General features: G+C 43.8%; 1 protein-coding gene across 1 annotated transcript in view; it reads right to left on the bottom strand.

Moving 5' to 3' along the window:
• The window catches only part of ME3 (malic enzyme 3), a 112605-nt gene that overhangs the window by 23327 nt on the left and 67103 nt on the right, over nt 1-22175 (bottom strand). Inside the window, exon 7 of the mRNA XM_063127193.1 lies at nt 12064-12167. Coding sequence (XP_062983263.1) covers nt 12064-12167 — 104 coding nt within the window. The remainder of the gene's footprint in view (nt 1-12063; nt 12168-22175) is intronic.

Below are 22175 nucleotides of genomic sequence, written 5' to 3'. Positions count from 1 at the left end.
GCACAGGGATGATCACCCTGGGATTTCGCCTGGTCTAGCTATGGCCTCTGTTCAATGTTTGGATGTTGAGGGCCAAGTTACACGAAATGTTATATATGTGATATCATTTAATGTTGTTGTTGTTGTTAATAAGTGTGGGAGGAGGATTAAGATTGGGGCCACAGCATGGTGGGAGGGGAGGGGTTATTGACAGGGACGGTGCTGGAGGGGGGCAGGGGGCAAGCACCTCCCCAAACAAAGAACTTGCCGCCCCATTCACTCCCCACTCCCATTGCTGGATTCCTGTCACTACTTGAAGGAAAGGCACTTTTCACATGCACAAGTACATTCAGATATCATCTCCGCAGCTGTTCTTCTTTTCAGATGCAGCCCTTGAGCCAACCAAGGCTACACATTTCACAGCTATTGGCATACTCTTCAATATGCCAACACGCCAGTGGCCATCCACTGAGGGGAAAGGAGAAGCATCTGATGTGCAGGAGAAAGAATTCACTCAATTTATTCTTTATAGTAAAAAAGAAAAAAGAAAAGAAAAAGAGTTCTAACCACAAATTGATATTTTTCAAAATTAAAGTTAATTTCCACTTCTGTGGTATAGGCCTCAAGTAACCTTTTCACAATGTATTTCAGAAATAATACGTTTATGATTGGAATTTTAATGTGAATATACCATTATTCGCCCCCCTTCCCCGATATTAGCATATGGAGCACATCTTGCCCACCTAGAAATATACTGTGCCTCTTCTGTGCCCCCGATTATTATTTTTCTGGTGCCACCACTGGTTATTTGTACGAACAGCTGCACCTCTCCTACAGCAAATAATGTCTTTATGCACTGAACGCTTCTGGTAGAAATTCTGGAATTGCTGATGCATCTGCAAGAAAAGCACTCATGCTCTGTGGCAGCATCTCTAACAAATTACTTTTCCGGGTTTCGAAGAATTCAAATGCAAGAAATATTTTTTAAAAGTTCTGTCTTCTGGCAACCTTCTGCATATTAATCACAGAACAGTCCAGTTACAAGTTCTGCTTCGACTGCCCTTATAAGCTCTTCACATTGCAGGCGCTGACATTTATGGAGGGAGTATTCAACGTCAAAATTCCTGCTGAAATACTCACTGCTGACTGAGGCTTGTTAAAAAAAGAAAGAAAGAGATGCTTCCCTCAAGTTTCTCCTCTTCACTCAAGCTTGTAAATGAAGAAGGCAGCCCAGTTTTAAGTGATGGATTTAGCAGAAAGAAAGAATGAATAATATGGCAAGTATGTGTGTGTCTGTATGTGTGTATGGAAAAATAGTATACATTCTTATTTGGCAGGTGATGTAAAAATCAGAAACAGAAAAAGACATGGCTAAGAAAAGAAAAGGTCATTTAAAACTCCTCAGCACTAGACAAAGCTATCTATGCAAACATGCACAAATAGCACATGGTACAGTTGTTGCTGGACTGTACCAATTCAGATTGCAAGTGGGAAGTTCTACGATGGAATGTTCCTTCACATGAAAGAAGTTCCTGTTTGTGGAAAACCAGCATGTTAGAAGAATGGTTTCAACTTAGCATAAACAAGAGGCAGCTGGACAAGCATCTGTCGGGGATGCTTTAGGGTGGATTCCTGCATTGAGCAGGGGGTTGGACTCGATGGCCTTGTAGGCCCCTTCCAACTCTGCTATTCTATGATTCTATGATAATCCATGAGCTTTCTTTGTCCAGGAAAGTGTTTTGTTTTTTTAAACACGGTGAAGTATTTGAATGTGAAACTGTCTCACTGAATGCTAAAGTTGTATAGCCCAACAAAGACTCAGTAACCACATGTTTTTGATGTACGTTCAAACTCAACCCACAGTAGGTGCAGCAGATGATATATTATCCAAACAACCAATGTAATCCTAATGGGCATAATCCACCAAAAGTTTGTCCCACCTGAGTTCTAGTTCTCAAATGAGGTGCTAATTCTGTGTCTGGGCTGTATTACTCTAGTATTGGGGGCAACACCAGGTGTTGAGGAAGATGAACTATAGTACTTATGTACTCCTTGTGAGCTTATTCTCACACATAAAGCAGGTGCTAGCCTTAACCAAACAAAATATGCTAAAACACCAAGAAAGTTAAGGTAATAATTGATTTATAGTGAAGTTTCGCATTAAAGTAAAATACTTTTTTTTTAAAAAAGGAATATTTAAAGAATATAAAGAGCACTCAAAATGTACAATATACAAAAAGTTAAAAATACAATATAAAGGTATTTTATAGGGGGAGTGACATATTCCTTAGCCCCTATTTTTTAAGCTAGTTCCCTGAATGTGGAATAGCGGTGGTAGGTTATCTTAGCACTAATTAATACAATACCTTCATTAGTGCATGAAAATAATCACCAGAATTCCTTTATCTTTATCTGGGACCCTCACATATGTTTGTTTGTTTTTCTTTTATATATTATGTAGTAATAGGCCACTGAAGAAGACTTCCAGCCGAAACGCGTCTGGACAAGACCTTCAAGTTTACAGAGCACCTTTATATTGTATTTTAAAGTTTTTGTATATTGTACATTTACATTTTTATATTCTTTATATATTCCTTAAACAATTTTTTTTTGTATTTTACTTTAATGCGAAACTTCGCTATAAATCAATTATTAACTTCACTTTCCTGGTTTTTTAGCTCCTTGAGGGCTTCCCACAGACAGCTGCTTGGCCAATGTGTGAACAGAATGCTAGACTTTGGCCTAATTCAGCATGATTCTTTTTATATGCATATAATTGCAGGTGGAGTTCACATGACTGAATACTCCTCTGTACAAAAACATCCACTCCATATAGAAAAAAATAGAATATCAGAAAGAACTCTAGAGTAGGCTAAAACCCACAAAAACTCCTCTCACACAGGCACTAGTATGTCAGGCAGAAGGCTAGGCCAAAGTGTTTCCCCCGTCATCTAGTTTTCTACACAGAAGGAATTATTTTGCATGGAGGGGCACTGTGTGATGTGAAACCCCGTCTGAAGTGGTGCAGCAGAGGCTCAGGGCTTCAAGCCATTTATAGCAAGCTTGTGACTGGCCACTCACGGAAGTTCCTAGGTGGATTACATAAGGCTGTAAACAAACAGGACGTCTCCCGTGGTTTCCCCCCCTTATTCTGCTTTTAAAAAAATCAGAGATAAGCTGGAATAAACCCCTAACAGCACAAAATCGGCAGTGTGTAAAGCTGACATTGTGCTATAAACTTGCCAATGAAGGACTTTCCCTGATATTGGAGGGAGAAGAGGGTAAAATGCCTCTCTCCAACAAAGGGAGGCAGATCTGGCTTACTCCCAAATAAGGGAGAGCCTTCATTACACTCCAAGAGTTCCAGATTTATGGCACATGACAAACCCCCCCCCCCCCCGCCCGGCAGCTCTCCTTTGCACACATGCCAGGCAGGGAGGGAGGCACTCCCTCGAAACAGCAGGATATTCCCCTTGTTGCCCCTCTCCTCCTGTGTAATGCAGTCCATATCAATCATGCCAAAGAACAAGGAAGCACAACAGCCCCGGGTAAACACTGCAATTTCCCTTAATGTAGAGCCGCTCACAGTCTATAACGTCAGTGAGAACTAGGCCTTTGTTCCTCTGAAATCAAGCGTATACTCTGAGATCAAGGGTATTTAAGTTAATTTCTCAACTAAGCCATTGCTTGTGGCTTAGATTGCAATCCTATGCATGTTGAGACAGAAAAAAATCCCTACAATTCCCAGCTTTCCTCAGCCAGCCACGCTGTCTAAACATGCATGTTTTCATCCTTAGTTGTGACTAAACCTTTGCTGGATGATGGCCAACGTGTGCAGCGTACTTGAGACTCACCTCTGCTTTAAAGAATAAAATCATTTTTAAAATGGACCTCCCTAAATGTTGGAGGGTTTTCCCCAAGTCTGAAAAAGTCTAATCGTTTTATTTATTTGAACATGTTTATCCCGTTTTTCTGACAATTTTAGGTCACCCAAGACAGTCTGTAGTAGGTGAGGGGCAAAACAAAGAAAACGTTGTGATAAGCAGCAACAATCAATTAAAAAACTCTCAATCAAAGCAATAATATCAACAGATTTCTTTCTTGGGTAAGTTTGTGTAAAGCAGGGGGGATCTACACTACTGCTTTAAAGCACTTTAAAGCGCTTTATAACAGTTTTGACAACTGTTGGGGCCCAGAACACACTGCATATACAGTTTTCAAAACGTTTTCAAAGTGCTTTAATGCGCTTTAAAAGCAGTAGTGTAGATCCCCCCCTGTTGAATCAACCTTGGCTAGGGATACCCTCTTATGACGTGTATCATCAGGTGGGATTTTACCACAAAGACTGTGCCTGGTCTTATTAAGGTATCCTATCTGGCCTTGACATTTATCACGTCATCACATATCAGGACTCAGCACTCAGCTGGAGAGAAGGTTGTAACCTCTCAGTGGGACTCTGCAAACAAATTAATACAGCTGCTTGGTGGAAAATTCCCAGGCACAGCAACAAGATATCAATCTGTTTGCACCTTCAACACTGGAAATATGATGATGCTAACATGAGAAAGGAGAGATTTCTTTCTGATTAAATCACTTGTGAATCTTACACGTAACGACCGATGAATGAACTGCTCATGGAATTGCTATTATGTCATCCCGCAACATAATGTTAAAGTTGAAGGTCGCAACTGATAAGTTATTTAGCCTGTTCTTGTTCAAAAATTTAGAATATTTTAATCCTTGTGCTCATTTGAGAACATGGATTCAAGCTGTATGTACCAATCTAGAGGCATGCAAAGTACAGAGTAATGATGAATTTACTACAAAGTTATCGAAAAGTACTTGCCAAAGATCTGCTTCGCTTTTTGTTATCGCTCTGGCACCCTTCGCAATTTTAAAATATGTGAAAATGAAGGGATTTAAAAGGATTTAAACACACACACACAAATAAAAAGCACTTATATGCAGATGATGTCATTTTGACATTAACTCATCGGTTAATCAATTTTCCCTGCCCCAATATCTACAATTAACTGCTTCTTTAATTCTTAAGTTTAATTCTTAACATAATTCCATTTATGTTACTTAGGGCTCATCTACACCAAGCAAGATTATTATTATTATTATTTATTTATATAGCACCATCAATGTACATGGTGCTGTACAGAGTAAAACAATAAATAGCAAGACCCTGCCGCATAGGCTTACATTCTAATAAAATCATAATAAAACAATAAGGAGGGGAAGAGAATGCACCAAACAGGCAGTATAAAAGTCAGAACAACATCATATAAGATATTCCACTATGTACAAACATTACCACAGTTTCTTTCTTAATGGGGAAAGTCGAGTATATTTTGTCAATGGCGTTACGTAACACTTATGAAATTGCACAGATCTACTATACCACAGTACCACCTAGTGGTTGCGTTATGAAACATATAGAAAGGCAGAGAAAAACCAACATCCCCAGAGGGAAAAAAAACCCTACACATAAAGGAGCTGTTTTTAACCCTGCAAAGAATCTGGAAGCAAATAAATAAATAAATAAAATAAATCAGAAAAAGTGTGGGTTAAAAGCATTATATAGAGAAGTCCTCAATCAGGTAGAGGAAAATCAACAAGAAAGCAAGGAGGGCATTGGGGGCAGGATCCAGATTTATCCTGGGTCAACTACTCTGGTGGAAGTGAATCCCCTGTCCCTTCTACCCTGGGCAGCCCTTTTAGCCCTCTGAAAATGCTACACAGACAGTCAGGAGACCCTGATGAATAGGGTTATAGTTGTGTGTGGGAGGGGGGAATACTCCCCCCAAATTGGGTGGAAGGACCTTAACGTGAGCAGAAATGTTCCTCTAGCGGAAGAACCCTTCCTGTTGTGGAAGGCAACAGGATCCAACCCAACTATTTTATGTATGTCACTAGTAGAGTGACCATATGAAAAGGAGGACAGGGCTCCTGTATCTTTAACAGTTGCATAGAAAAGGGAATTTCAGCAGGTGACATTTGTATGTATAGAGAACCTGGTGAAATCCCCTCTTCATCACAACAGTTAAAGTGCAGGAGCTATACTAGAGTGACCAAGATTTAAAAGGGGGCAGGGCACCTGCAGCTTTAGCTGTTGTTATGAAGAGGAAATTTCACCAGGTTCTCCATACATACAAATGACACCTGCTGAAATTCCCTTTTCAATACAACTGTTAAAGATACAGTAGCCCTGTCCTCCTTTTCATATGGCCACTCTATCACAACTTACGTTCCATTCATTTCAATGGGCCTACTCTATGTAGGACTAGCTTTGGATGCTACCCATTACCAGCGTGGTAGGCAAATTTGTATTCCAATCCAGGTAGTTTAACACCATCCTTACTTTGAACATTTCTAGAAGAACAGATTCTGAACAGGTCCTTAACAGATGATCTTAATAGATAGGGAGGCTCATTCAGCGATAAGTGGTATTGATCAGGTCCCTTAAAGAGCTTTTAGGGCCAGTTCTTGTGCCGTGACAAATGCTGGTGGTGCTAGAAGTCTTCTTTGCAGACATACATTGGACCTAGCTACTTACTGAGGAAATCATGCTAAGTAATTCACTAGTGACTAGGGTGACCATATGAAAAGGAGGACAGGGCTCCTGTATCTTTAACAGTTGTATTGAAAAGGAAATTTCAGCAGGTGTCATTTGTATATATGGGGAACCTGGTGAAATTTCCTCTTCATCACACCAGTTAAAGCTGCAGGTCCCCTGCCCTCGTTAAAATCTGGTCACACTAATATACCTCCTGCAGCTTTAACTGTTGTGATGAAGAGGGAATTTCACCAGGTTCTCCATATATACAAATAACACCTGCTGAAATTCCCTTTTCTACGCAACTGTTAAAGATACAGGAGCCCTGTCCTCCTTTTCATATGGTCACCCTACCAATGCCTGTACCACCGTGGCCAAGCTATCCCTGTCCAGGAGTGGCTGTAGCTGGCAAACCAGCCAGAGCTGGTAAAAGGCACTCCGAGCTGCCATGGCCACTTGAGCCTCCTGCAACAGAGATGGATCTAAGAGTCCCTTCAAACTGCGAACCTGATCTTTCAGAGGGAGTGCAACTCCATCCAGAAAAGGCAATGAGCCTATCCTCTGGACTTGGGAACCACTTACCCACAGGGCTTCCATCTTGCCAGGATTCAGTCTCAGTTTATTGGCCCTCATCCAGCCCATTACTGAGTCTAGGCACTGGTCCAGGACCTGCACAGCCTCACCTGATTCAGGTGTTACAGGGAGATAGAGCTGCGGGTCATCAGCATATTGATGGCATTTAGCTCCATATCCCCTAATGACCGCTCCCAACGGCTTCATATAGATGTTAAATAACATTGGGGACAAGATGGTGCCCTGTGGCACCCCATAGCTCAATTGCCAAGGGGCCGAGGAGTGGTCACTCTGAAAATGGCCCTGTAGGTAGGACCGGAACCACTGTAGCACAGTGCCTCCGATGCCCATCCCACAGAGTCGATCCAGGAGGATACCATGGTCGATGGTATCAAGAGCAGATGAGCGATCGAGCAGAATTAACAGGGTTGCATTCCTCCTGTCGCTCTCTCGATAAAGGTCATCCATTAGGGCGACCTGAAGCAACGGTTAAAGATACAGGAGACCTGTCCTTTTTTCCATATGGTCACCCTAATTTTTTACATTCTTCCTCCTGTGAAAGGAGAGAAAGGATAGAAGTTGGAAAGACAGACAGACGGGATATGGTCTATTTAGCCTTTGAATACTGCTACCCATTTTTCTTGAATTAATACCAGGGCTTCAAGCCGTAATCAGTTTAATTGGCACATTAGCCAGCCAAAGCTTTATTTCTTTAATTAGAGGGAGCCGATTTTAACTGGTGAGGGAAAAATTAAATCAGCGGTGCTGCAAGATAAGGGTACACATGTTTGTTCCTTTACACAATTTGGTTCTAGGTTGTATACTATATTCTAACTATTTCCTGAAGGGTAGCTATAGTAGCCTGCTGGAGCAAAAACAAGTTTTGTGACACCTTAAAGACAAACAAATAGTCCACGAAACCTTATGCCATAATAAATTAGTTAATTCTTCAAAGGGTCACAAGACTCTTTTATATTCTGGTTATTTTAAATATATTCAGCTTTGGGACAATGGTTTGTATAAGCAACCTAACAATTCCTGTTGCATTGTTTTCCCCCCAAAAAATGTATTTACTGCTAACTCTTGAAAAGTAATGACCCAGCTGAGGTTCCATTATCAAGTGGCTAAGGACTGTAATCCTGGAAAACAGGAGCAGCTGCCTGATATTGCTAATTAATTGCAATATCAGAGCAATGACTTTTCCCTTACTTCCTGCTCGCAGCCTGCTGTTTTCCCATGTTCATCAGAGCTGGTAGGAATGAGCGGGCAGAGCTCAGAGGCTCTCATGAGAATTTAAATTCTCATGCAATTTGGTTTCTAGGCCCATTTTTTAAACCTTGCGAAACCAAGCATTTTGAAAAATCAATATGAAGCAGGATGGCTTTAAAAGGAGGTTGGATAAATTCCTGGAGGAGAAGGTTGTCAATGCCTGCTAGCCCTGATAGTTGTGTGCTATCTCCAGCATTCAAGTTAGTAAGCCTGTGTGCACCAGTTGTTGGGGAACATGGGTGGGAGGATGCTGTTGCACCATGTCCTGCTTTCTCGGTCCCTGGTCAATGGCTGGTTGGCCACTGTGTGAACAGAGTGCTGGACTAGATGGACCCTTGGTCTGATCCAGCAGGGCTCTTCTTATGGTCTTATGTTCAAGAGCAGAAAACTTGAAATAACGCAAGTAACTGTCACACTTTTTTATATCTCTGCCACCAATATGGTTCCTCTCTATTCGGCCCTGGTTAGGCCTCATCTAGAGTATTGTGTCCAGTTCTGGGCTCCACAATTCAAGAAGGATGCAGACAAGCTGGAGCGTGTTCAGAGGAGGGCAACCAGGATGATCAGGGGTCTGGAAACAAAGCCCTATGAAGAGAGACTGAAAGAACTGGGCATGTTTAGCCTGGAGAAGAGAAGATTGAGGGGAGACATGATAGCACTCTTCAAATACTTAAAAGGTTGTCACACAGAGGAGGGCCAGATCTCTTCTTGATCCTCCCAGAGTGCAGGACACGGAATAACGGGCTCAAGTTACAGGAAGCCAGATTCTGGCTGGACATCAAGAAAACTTCCTGACTGTTAGAGCAGTACGACAATGGAACCAGTTACCTAGGGAGGTTGTGGGCTCTCCCACACTAGAGGCCTTCAAGAGGCAGCTGGACAACCATCTGTCAGGGATGCTTTAGGGTGGATTCCTGCATTGAGCAGGTGGTTGGACTCGATGGCCTTATAGGCCCCTTCCAACTCTACTATTCTATGATTCTATGATTCTATGATATGTTTATGGCCCCATTCAGACGACACTGTTAACCATGTTGGTTACGGGTTTTCGATTAAGCCGAAGGATTAACGATATCATTTGAAATGGGTTTTCCCTAACCAGTGCCTCCGCTAACCACATTGTGGCCAGCTACACTAATCCTGTTCTGCAGCAAGGGTAGTGGCACTAATTTTGGCTTAAGGTGTCGTCTGACATGCACCTGTGGTTAAGTGGCCGAAATCATAGATCTAGCAGTATAGAGCGACCTAAATAGCCTAAATCGCACAACGGCCGGCTTTCTTAGAGCAAAGGTTCTCAAATGTAAAAATAAAATGATTTTTTTTTTTAAAAAAAATGAAGGGGTATGAGCCTCCTCCCATCCCTACGAAGATCAGATGGGCTCAGAAGCGGAGCTATTTACCAAACAATGCAAAATATATCGGCTTCTTCCTGGACCAATCCAGATTTAAGAATATAATAACAGAAACAAGAGCCGAGTTGTCCAGTATTCTGTTCAGCCAGTGGTCAACCTGTTGCCTGCATGAAACCCACAAGGAGGACATGAGTGCAATAATACCCTCCTGCTCACCTTTCCAAGCCAACTGGGGTACACAGACATACTGCCTCTGATATTGGAAGGAGCAGATAGCCATTAAGAGTTTTTCTACATGAGGCATTTATCGCGCGCTTGTCATTCCCTCCTTGCAGTTGTTTATCGGTTCTTTAGAAGATGTCAGCCTCCAGTTCCACTTCTGAATCTAAAGAGTACTTTCGGTGAGGATTTTTTAAAGCAGGGAAAATACAGTATTTATTTGTAAAAGAAAATTTAAAAGTGAAAGAAAACACTTTATTCAGTTGTACATTTGTGCTATTCTGCTATATTGCAGTGCCACCTAGAGGTTATGTAGCAAAAACAGGAAAGGAAACACTCTTCATGTAGTGCTCTTTTTTCAACTCTGCGATGAAACTAAAAGTAGATACAGTGAATTAACAGCCCCATGAAGAAGAGCTCTATGACTAGTAGCTATCAATAGTCTTATCCTCCATGAATGTATCTCACTCCCTTTTAAAGCCATCCAAATTAATGGTCATTATTACATCTTGGTTGGGGATGTAAATACAACATCAGCAGCTGTTGAAGTCCAGAAATGGGGAAAGAGACACTGAAATGACTGAATCTGGGTCCAATCTGGGCAAGCATATTTTAAACAGAAGGGTGGAGGGGTTTGATGGGGCATTATGGGGCTGAGTAGGTAGGAAAGCCCAGATTTATTTTCTGGTTCAGATTTTAATATGAGCAAGAACTGCCTTACCGTGGCTTTCTGCATCTACTTTCTTTCTTGGAAGTGAACAGTGCCATTACACGGACGGCCATGTGGTTTGAAATGGAATACTTCCTCTGTCTGCTTGCCCCATGTGCTCAATTCACTTTAATAGGACAGTGCCTTCTGGTGGCGCAATTACAGTGCAACGCCGAGATTACATGCTGGATATTCTCACATTATCTCTGGGTTTTTTAAACCCGCAATTTCCAGGGGATGTCATGTAATGAACATACAAACTTCCGTGATTGGCCAATGATGAGTGTGCTATAAATCGCTGGTTTAAAGAAGCTCCTAGTGAGTCAGCAGCTGGGTCAAAAGTCTATGTCAGCTGTATCTGGGAGGCCCCTGTGATAACAGCCGGAAATATTTCCAGATATGCCAGCCTCCCATCAGATTTCCTTGGACATAAATAACCTTGACTGAAGAGTGTTCAAGTACAAAGTGTCCTTCTCAGAACACCCATGGGGACACCCAATTAATGGATGTTCTCTGTTTCAAAATGCGTTGAAAACTGAATGTTTACGTGCTGTTTTAACCTTTTTTTTTTTTTTTTTTTTTAAAAGAACATAGGAACATAAGAAGTGCCATGCTGGATCAGACCAAGGGTCCAACTAGTCCTGCACTCTGTTCGCACTGTGGCCAACCAGCCATCAGCCAGGGATGAACAAGCAGGACAAGGTGCAACAGCACCCTCCCATCCATGTTCCCCAGCAACTGGTGCACACAGGCTTATTGTCTCGAATACTGGAGATAGCACACAACCATCAGGGCTGGTAGCCATTGATAGCCTTTGCCTCCAGGAATTTATCCAACCCCCTTTTAAAGCCATCCAAACTGGTGGCCATCACTACATCTTGTGGTAATGAGTTCCATAATTTAACTATGCACTGTGTGAAGAAGGACTTCCTTTTATTTGTCCTGAATCTCCCACCAATCAGTTTCATGGGATGACCCCGGGTTCTGGTATTTTGAGAGAGGGAGAAAAATGTCTCCCTATCCACATTCTCCACACCATGCATAATTTTGTACACATCTATCATGTCTCCCCTTCGACTCCTTTTTTCCAGGCTAAACAATCCCAGTTGATGTAACCTTCCCTCGTAGGGGAGATGCTCCAGCCCCTTAATCATTTTAGTTGCCCTTTTCTGCACTTTTTCCAGCAATATAATATCCTTTTTTAGGTGTGGTGACCAGAACTGTACACAGCATTCTAAGTGTGGTCACACCATAGATTTGTATAAGGGCAGTATGATACTGGCCATTTTATTCTCAATTCCTTTTCTTATAATGCCTAACGTAGAATTTGCCTTCTTTGCAGCGGCTGCAAAGTAAAGCAGCTAACAGGAGAAAACACGATCGCTCAAAATTCCACTCACTTGTTAGCCACTGCTTGCATAAACTCATCAATCAGGGCGTCGTACTGTTTCCCACGAACTCTCTTGTGCTTCAGACCGATGTAGAGCGGATCGTTCAGGAGGGCCTGAAACAGAGCAAGAGAAAACAAACTTTGTCTGCCTGCCGACTGCTTTTTCGCCCTGCGAGACAGTAATTTGTGTTCCTCGAGTTACCAGGATGTCTGATGGTTATCTCCATTTCAAGCAGTTAACGCTAAATAAGGCCCAGTCTGTAGCCTACTTGGTTTTTTTGTGATTAAATGAGTCCCCTGGGGAACAAAGCAAACGGAAATGCTTTTTGCAGCCTGAGGTCTCAGGATTCCAGCATAACAGGATTATTTGTTATTATTATTATTATTATTATTTATTTATATAGCACCATCAATGTACATGGTGCTGTACAGATAACACAGTAAATAGCAAGACCCTGCCGCATAGGCTTACAATCTAATAAGTTGTAGTAAACAATAAAGAGGGAAGGAGAATGCAAACAGGCACAGGGAAGTGTAAACAGGCACAGGGTAGGGCAAAACCAACAGTGTAAAGTCAGAACAAACTCAATATTTGAAGGCTATAGGGAAAAGAAAAGTTTTGAGCTGAGTCTTAAAAGCAGTGATTGAGTTTGTAGTTCTCAAGTGTTCTGGAAGAGCGTTCCAGGCGTAAGGGGCAGCAGAAGAAAAAGGACGGAGCCGAGTAAGGGAAGTGGAGGTCCTTGGGCAGGCGAGAAGCATGGCATCGGAGGAGCGGAGAGCCCGAGCGGGGCGATAGTGTGAGATGAGAGAGGAGAGATAGGCAGGAGCTAGGCAGTGAAGAGCTTTGAAGGTCAGTAGGAGAAGTTTATATTGGATTCTGAAGTGAATTGGAAGCCAATGAAGAGATTTCAGAAGTGGAGTGACATGGTCAGAGCGGCGGGCCAAGAAGATGATCTTAGCGGCAGAGTGGTGGACAGAGACCAGCGGACTGATGTGAGACGAAGGAAGGCCAGAGAGAAGAAGGTTGCAGTAGTCCAACCGAGAGATAACCAGTGCGTGAACGAGAGTCTTGGCAGAAGAGACAGACAAAAATGGTCGAATCCTGGCAATATTATACAGGAAGAAACGACAGGATTTAGCTACTGCCTCGATGTGAGGAGTAAAGGAGAGCGAGGAGTCAAATATAAAGCCAAGACTACGAGCTTCCTTGACCGGAGTAAGCGTGACATCGTTGACAGTAAGGGAGAATGAGAGGTGAGGAGAAGGTTTAGGAGGAAAAACTAGCAGTTCAGTCTTTGCCATGTTAAGTTTCAAACGACGATGAAGCAGCCAGGCTGAGATATCTGTTACTCTCTCCCTTCCCGGCTCTGTGTGGCGAGAGCAGGAGCAAATCTGGATCAGCCCCAAATCTGACCACATGGGAGGGATTTTTAATTACTACAGGACAGGTCTCTGAAATAAAACCCAATGTTAAAAAGGCCTCAAGGTGGTCTCCGTTTTCGAGATCTGTTAGCACAGGGGCGGGCAACTTGTGGCCCTCCAGACATTTTGGCCTACAACTTCCAGGATCCCTCACCATTGCCTATGGATTATGGGAGATTTATTTATTTATTTATTTCACTTATATGCCACTCCCATAGCCGGGGCTCTCTGGGCGGTTTACAGAAATTCTAAAATTAAGATAAAAACGAGTATATAAAATTTAACATTCTAAAACACAGAACACACACACATAAAGCATTAAAAACCGTTAAAAAAACTAAACATGTGGGTGATTAAGAGATGCCGCCATATGCCTGGGCAAAGAGGAAAGTCTTAACCTGGCGCCGGAAAGATAGCAGCATTGGTGCCAGGCGAGCCTCGTCAGGGAGGTCGTTCCACAGTCTGGGGGCCACCACCGAAAAGGCCCTGTCTCTCGTTGCCACACTCCGAGCCTCTCTCGGAGTAGGCACCCGGAGGAGGACCTTAGATGTTGAACGTAGTGACCGGGTATATTCACGTCGGGAGAGGCGTTCCATCAGGTATTGTGGTCCCAAGCCATGTAAGGCTTTATAGGTCAACACCAGCACCTTGAATTGGGCTCGGAAACATACAGGCAGCCAGTGTAGGTCAAAACATCTGCAAGGCTCAGTCTTATTGCCTTTATATACAAATCCATGGTGCGACCACACTTAGAATACTGTGTGTACAGTTCTGGTCACCACGCCTAAAAAAAAGTTATTGTAGAGCTGGAAAAAGTACATAAAAAGGCAATTAAAATGGTCAAGGGGCTGGAGCATCTCCCCTACGAGGGAAGGTTACAACAGCTGGGATTGTTTAGCTTGGAAAAAAGGAGGCTAAGGGGAGAGGTGTACAAAATGATGCATGGTGTGGAGAATGTGTTTTGGGAGACATTTTTCTCCCTCTCCCAAAGTATTAGAACCCAGGGTCATTCCACGGAACTGATTAGTGGGAGATTCAGGACAAATAAATGGAAGTACTTCTTCACACAGTGCATAATTAAACTATAGAATTCCCTATCACAAGATGTAGTGATGGCCACCAATTTGGATGGCTTTAAAAAGGGGTTGGATAAATTCCTGGAAAAGGCTATCTGTGGCCTCATCTACACCATGCAGAATATTGCACGATGAAAGCGGTATATAAAAGGCAGGAGCCACACCAAGCAGGATATACGGGCACTTCAATACCGCTATAAAGCAGTAGTGTGGCTCCTGCCTTTTATATACCACTTTCATACTGCAATATCCTGCTTGGTGTAGATGAGGCCTATGGCTACTAGCCCTGACGGCTATGTGCTACTTCCAGTATCCGACACAGTAAGTCTATATGCACCAGTTGCTGGGGAACATGGGTGGAAGTGCGCTGTTCCATTTGTGTCCTGCTTTGTTGGTCCCTGGCTGACAGCTGGTTGGCCACTGTGTGATCAGAGGGCTGGACTGGATGGACTCTTAGGCCACAGCTAGACCTAAGGTTTATCCTGGGATCATCCAGGGTTCGCCCCTGCCTGAGCACTGGATCCCCTGTGTGTCACCTAGATGAACAGGTTTGACCCCTGGACGATCCAGGGATAAACCTTAGGTCTAGCTATGGCCTCAGTCTGATCCAGCATGGCTCTTCTTAAGTTAACATAATGGCAAAAGACACCCAGATGTTTAAGGAACATAAGAGTCATGCTGGATCAGACCAAAGGGCTATGTGGACCAGCATTCTGTTTGCACAGTGGCCAACCAGATGACTTTTCAAGGGCTGAGGTATTTAGACCTTATCTTGCAGCGCCAAACCTCACAGATGTATCATATTGTTTGTCGAAAAATGATTGTCCCTCCCAGCGGTCATGCCAACGGGAAGGTCTAGCCTGACCAGTGACTCATAGGAAGCAAGTGCCGGTTTAGCCTGGTGGGAATCAGGATCCTGAATCAAGTGATGGAAACAGGAGCAGGTGTGTTGACTGGTGGGATCACTAATTGGCCCTGGTGACTAAGTGGGAAAGGATTCTGTTTTCATCCTGTAAGGAATCGGTAGCTGAATGAGCCAGATCAAAGATGAGGGATGCGAGGGCATCCCATCAAGTGACCCATTGTTTCCTGCCTTACGTGGCTGACATGCAGACTGTCTCACCTCATTTTTCTCTGTTGTTTTTCAAAGCTGCCGGCACGCAGCTGTGTTCCTTCACCAGGAAACATAAAAGGGGATTCCTCTCCACTGTGACTCATGTTCCTCTCCACTGTGCCATAACGGGAAAGGAAAGATTCTACAACAATATTTTCTGCACATGCAAAGGACAAGGAAGAGCCAGCTGCCTCTTGGCTCAAGGGTAGAAAATAAAGACAAGGGCCCAAAACTGCACCAGCACTCTGTGGGACCACAATTAGGGCAGCCTAAGGTTTTTTGGGGGTTTCTATTGCTACCTGTGAGGATCAAAAGACTCTGGGTTGTAGTCTCTGGGATATAGGCAACATTGTCTAGCTGATGGGCTGTTCTTGTTTCTATCTAGGCAGTCCATAGATATGGGCAGTCTTTTTCTCAGGGCTCATCTACACCAAGCAGGATATTCCACTACGAAAGCAGTATGAAAGCGGTATATAAAAGGCAGGAGCCACACTGCTGCTTTATAGTGGTACTGAAGTGCACTGACAACTGTTGGGGCCCATGACGCATCTACACCAAGCAGGATACTGCACTATGAAAGCGGAATATGGTATGTGTCAATGGGCCCCAACAGTTGTCAGTGCAATTCAATACCACTATAAAGCAGTAGTGTGGCTCCTGCCTTTTGTATTCCGCTTTCATACCACTTTCATAGTGGAATATCCTGCTTGGTGTAGATGAGGCCCAAGTCGTCTTGATTACACTGCCAGCTCTGACCATCATAATATCAGGATGGATATCAGAAGGAATTTCCTAAAGGTTGAAGTGAACTAGATTCGATTGTCTGATAGGGCTGTGCTATGGAATCTTCTGCAGAGAAATCCAAGCGGGACCAAAGATTTGGTTGCATTGATTTAGGGATCAACCCTGTGCATGCTTAGACAGAAAAAAAGTCCTACAATTCCCGCCATTCCCCAGTCAGTGTGACTGCTCTTATAACATACTCCACCTTTGCTACTATAAAAATTGCAGTGTTTCTTTTAGCATCCATTCTATACCTAACAAGAATCTGTGTGTTTTGCTTGAGGCTGCAGACAGATTCAGGTAATTGCTGGATTTTAAATTTTCAAAAATTGGGGATTGGCCATTTCTGTGTTTCTTTGTCCCAGCAGTCCTAGGCACAACCTGAAACCTGTTTGGTACCAGTTGGACCTAATTTGCTATCCCCTCCTACACTCCATTTTCAGACTGTGACTAAATACTTTTTGTTTGCTTGTCTGAGCTCAACATCAAGCCATTTCTCTCTCCTCCACCTTCCACTCCCTGCTTTGCTTAACTTTCAGGCTGATAAAGAGTTCTGCAAAACTCAAAAGCTTGATCAGTATTTTGTGACATTTTGCTCCTAATAAAAATCCTACCATGGATTTTGGAATATTTCTTATGGACCATCATAGCTTCCTTTGCTTTTTATGTGTGTCTTATAACACATACACTTTTCATTTGTTTAAGTGAGTGGCACATTTCCAGGCCTTATTTCTTGTACTCGCTGACTTTATCTGCTGAAATAGTTTTGAACTCTGCTGTTAATCTGCCCCCTTGCTTTCGCTCGCTGTTTCTCCCCACCTTCACAATAGTGAAACCTGAACAACACCTACATTATTAGTGCATCACAGAAAACTGGGGTCTGCTTTGAAAGTCCTGCGATGGCTGCGTGGAGGCACTGCATCACTTATATGACGCAGCAGCCACCTCGCAGCCATTCTGGGGCTTTCTCGCAAAACTACGAATTAAAAAAGTCAGGGGCTTACTCTGACTTTTTCACTGGAGCAAGGTGAGTACGCCGTATCCACTGTCTAACCTTGCTCCGGTGTCACAGCAGAGGCATTCCTGGGTAAATGGCAACTCCTGATTGGTCACTGTCTGCCCAGGCAGAGGGCAAGGGGGTGGGCCCGGTGAGCTGAACGGCCGCAGGAAAGCCCACGTGCTCCCTCTGCATCGGATTACCTGCCGCCACTCCGCAGCAGAGAAAGCACAGGGTTTCCTTAAACATGGCAGCCATCTGGTGCTGTCACAGCAGAGCCCTGGGGAGCTGTTTAAACCTGGAATATAAAGTCTAATCATGGCAATTCATGCTTAAGGTCTACAAAATTGGGGGATGCCCTTTTTCATTCCTTAGGTTTATTTATTTTTTATTTATTTATTACATTTATATCCCGCCTTTTTTCCTCCAAGGAACCCAAGGTGGCGTACATAATCCTCCTCCTCTCAATGTTATCCTCACAACAACAACCCTGTGAGGTAGGTTGGGCTGAGAGTCTGTGACTGGCCCAAAGTCACCCAGTGGGTTTCCATGGCCGAGTGGGGACCAGAACCCGGATCTCCCAACTCCCAGTCCAACACCTTAGCCACTACACTACACTGGCTCTCCATCCAGATCTGCCTTGTAAAACTCATAACAGGCAGAAGAATATGTTGGTTTCCTTACAGTTATCACAGGGAAAGTAACGTTTCTTTCTGTCCAGCCAGGATCTTTTCAACTCGCTTCATCATGCTGAAGGACGGAGTTGACCCCTCAACTCTTGCTGGCAGGATAGCAATCTCAATTTCCAGTCAGCAGAACTGGAGGGTGTCCAGCATTTAGCTGCTCTCACAATAGCTGTTGAAATGTTTGCATGGGGCCCCCCTGCGGCCTCTCATCCAGGCACCAATCAGGCTCACAGAGGCTGATAAAATGATGTATGGTGTGGAGAAAGCAGATAGAAAGAAGCGTTTCTCCCTCTCGCCTAAGGCTACAACCAGTGCCAGGAGCGTGATTGGCACTAGGTTCAGGATGGACAAAAGAAAGAACCCTTTTCTCCCTCTCTCAAAATACTAGAACCCAATGGGGTCATCCCATGAAGCTGATTGGTGGGAGATCCAGGACAAATGAAAGGAAGGACTTCTTCACACAGCGCAGAGTTAAATTATGGAACTCACTACTACAAGATGTAGTGATGGCCACCAATTTGGATGGCTTTAAAAGGGGGTTGTACAAATCCATGTACAAGAAGGCTATCAATGGCTACTAGTCTGGATGGCTATGTGCTACCTCCAGTATCAGAGGCAGTAAGCCTGTGTGCACCAGTTGCTGGGGAACATGGGTGGGAGGGTGCTGTTGCACTATGTCCTGCCTTGTTCATCCCTGGCCGATGGCTGGTTGGCCACTGTGTGAACAGAGTGCTGGACTAGATGGACCCTTGGTCTGATCCAGCAGGGCCCTTCTCATGTTCTATTCATAAAATGCATCACTAATTTACAGAATGGGCTGCTACAGGAGGTGGGGATGGTCACAGACGTTGATAGGTTTAAAGGGGTTTTTGACAAATTCGTGGAGGTTAAGGTTATCAATGGCTCCTAGTCATGATGGCTATATCCTACCTCCAGGATCAGAGGCACCATGCCTCTGAACACCAGTTGCTGGAGAACAGCAGCGGGTGGTGGCTCATGTGCTGCTTGAGGGCTTCTCACAGACATCTGGTTGGCCACCGTGGGAAACAGGATGCTGAAGCAGATGGACCCATGGACCTCTCCAGCAGGGTTCTTCTTATGTCTTTTAAGCCTTGCTGATTTTATTCTATCTTGCTTTTTGATGGTTGTTTTAGTCTTCTTAATTTTGGCACTGTGCCTATGAACCCTTGCACATTTTTATTATGGAAAGGCAGGCTATAAATGTCTTCAAACAAATGAATAATACAAATAGGCATCATTTGTAAAATTACTATCACTTGCTTGACTCGTGCAGACCATCTGCTGCTAGTACTTTATTACTCAGTATTTACTACACACACACCGAGCCACACCCCCTGCTCGACTGCCCGCTGATCCGCGGGACTTACCTGAAGCCTTTGCATGTACCGGCAAGCTGCCGGCCTCCTCCCTGGGCTCCCCACTCCCCACTGTGTTTATATATCCTGTTGCTTAGCAACACAAAGTTCTTCTCATAGCTCGGAACCTCCAGCGTACAAAGTTCCTCTCATAGCTCGGAACCTCCAGCATGTCATAGCTCAGAACCACTGTGCCACAAACTGCCATGCAGCGCCTTAGCGTTTTTAATATATGTGATTATACACAATAATCCATGTTCTCCCTCTAAAATTACCTTTCAGCAGTGGCTCTACTTATTCTTGATTTGACTTGTACCCTGCCTGCCTTTCCACCACAAAAATGGTGCTCAAGGCGACTAACCATCATAGGAACTAAAAGAAATGTGAACTAAAAACTAGGTTAACACAACAATAAAAGAAATACATTAAAAACGCAGTTGAAAATACAATAAGGACAGAATAAAAACAGTACCCAAACCAACATTCAAGCTTGCATGTCAAAGGCCTGCCTGAATAACAGTGTCTTTGTTTGCTAGCATAAAGATAGCAGAGAGGAAGCCAACCTAGCCTCCCTTGGCAGGGAGTTCCACAGCCTCGGAGAAGCCACCGAGAAGGCCCTCTTTTGTCACCACCAAATGTGCCTCTGAGAGCAGCACTATTGAGTGAAGAGCCTCCCTGAAGATCTTAAAACTTGGGCAAGCTTGTATGGGAGAAGGCAGACTTTCAGGTAGCTCCGTCCCAAGTTGTATAGGGCTTTGCAGGTCAAAACCAGCATGTTGAATTGTGCCAATGGTGATGCTGGCCAGAAATTATGGACTGCAACTGCTAGAAGTTGCAGTCCAACATGTCTGTTGCGGGAGGCTAGGCAGTAAGTCTATATACAACCAGTTGCTGGGGAACATGGGCAGGAGGGTGCTGTTGTGCCCATGTCCTGCTTGTGGGTTCCTCAACAACAGCTGGTTGGCCACTGTGTGAACATAGTGCTGGACTAGATGGACCCTTTGTCTGATCCAGTAGGGCTCTTCTTATGTTCTTATGGAAGGCTCCAGGTTGGGGAAAAGTGGGGCAGAGTATTAGAGTAAGAACACATGGAACCAGATTCAAATCTCTACTCATTCGATAACCCCCCTGGGTGACATTAGGTCTGGCACTTTTTCCTCAGTCATTTAACCATCTTTTCAGGCTGGGCTTGAGGATAAACGAAGGTTTTTTGTTTGCTTTTTCAGTATAAAGAAACCATACGTGTCATCCTGAGCTCCTTGGAGAAAGGGTGGGCTATAAATGCAGTAAATAATTTATTTAAATGGGATGTACTTCCAAGTAACTTTGCTCCGGACTGCAGCCTTGATCTTGCGCATGCAAATCACTCAATCTTTGCTTTGTCACTCCATATTTTGGATAACAATCTGCCAATTAATACAAAAGCTGCTTTTTGTTTTGTGTTTGCGTGTTTTATTTAAAGAGTATTTTGCTGACTAAACTTGACTGCATCATTGAATCATGAGATATGTCCTGTCCAAAAACAAGCAATTTTCTTCTTTTGCAGATGTCCCTTCTGGCATGGGCTAAAACTGCTGGACGACTCCCCTTGGAGTCGTATGGCAGAAAACCGCTAACAGATGCAATTCTCTTGCATTATTATCCTAAGCTGAGTGTGTGATCTGACAAAACTGAGATTAATTAGATTCTAACCACCCGCAGGGGCATTCTCCGTTTGCTGAAATACAATCTCCTCCGAACAGGCACGGGGATGTGTTGGTTTCCTTGTGATTATCACAGGAAAAATAAAATCTGGATCTGCCTGGCCAGGATCTTTTTAACTTGGTTGATGGTGCTGAAAGATGGAGCTGACCTCTACCACTTCCACTGCCAGGAAAGGCGTTCCAGTTTTTGACCAGTGGAACAATAGGGTATCCAGCATTCCTCTGCTCTCACAACAATTGCTGAAGCCCAGTGTTTGCCACCAAGTGCCTGAATAAGTTGACAAGAATTGCCAGCTGTGTTGCAATTGGCATCTGTGTCTGTGCGTGGATTCAGACAACCTTCCAAACTTCTCAAGTGTCTCAGAGATTGTCGTAGATTTCAAACTTGTCATTAAAGCTGGCCCTGGCTGCTGACATACAGTTGTTATGTATTAAAGAGTCTTAAGCTGCAATCCCTAACTTGGAAGTTGGTCCAATTAGAATTCCACGGGGTTTATCTCTGAGTAGACGTGTACAGCATCATGCTGTTCATATGACAGAGGCACTGGGCCTGTTTGAACAATCATGGTGGCGGAAATAAGCAACTGCTACACGTGGTACTTGCATGCCACGTGGATTTGCGTAATTACCCTTGGTGGCACGATTTGCCCCGTCGTGCAAAGCCAGCGAGGGTGGCTTTTTGCCATGGTAACAAGCCACCCCAGAACGCTGCAACAGCCCATGAGTTCTGGGTGGCTTGTTAAACATGGCAACAAGTCACCGTTGCTGTGTTCGCACCGGTGAGGGTAATTACGCAAATCATGTGAACCCAGTCAGTGTCTGTGATGTGCACATTTTATCATGCCTCTTGACAGGTCTTGCTGGTTTCTGCAGAAGAACCCACACTAATCGGATCCCAAATTGCCATAATCAGGAGGAGACCCATAGCAAACAGCTCCACTTCACCAGATATACGAATCATAGAA

This window comes from Elgaria multicarinata, chromosome 5 (genome assembly GCF_023053635.1).
Source record: "Elgaria multicarinata webbii isolate HBS135686 ecotype San Diego chromosome 5, rElgMul1.1.pri, whole genome shotgun sequence".
NCBI lineage: Eukaryota > Metazoa > Chordata > Lepidosauria > Squamata > Anguidae > Elgaria > Elgaria multicarinata.
The sequence above is the reverse complement of the archived record's forward strand: the minus strand, read 5'-3'. Positions and strand labels throughout refer to the sequence as shown.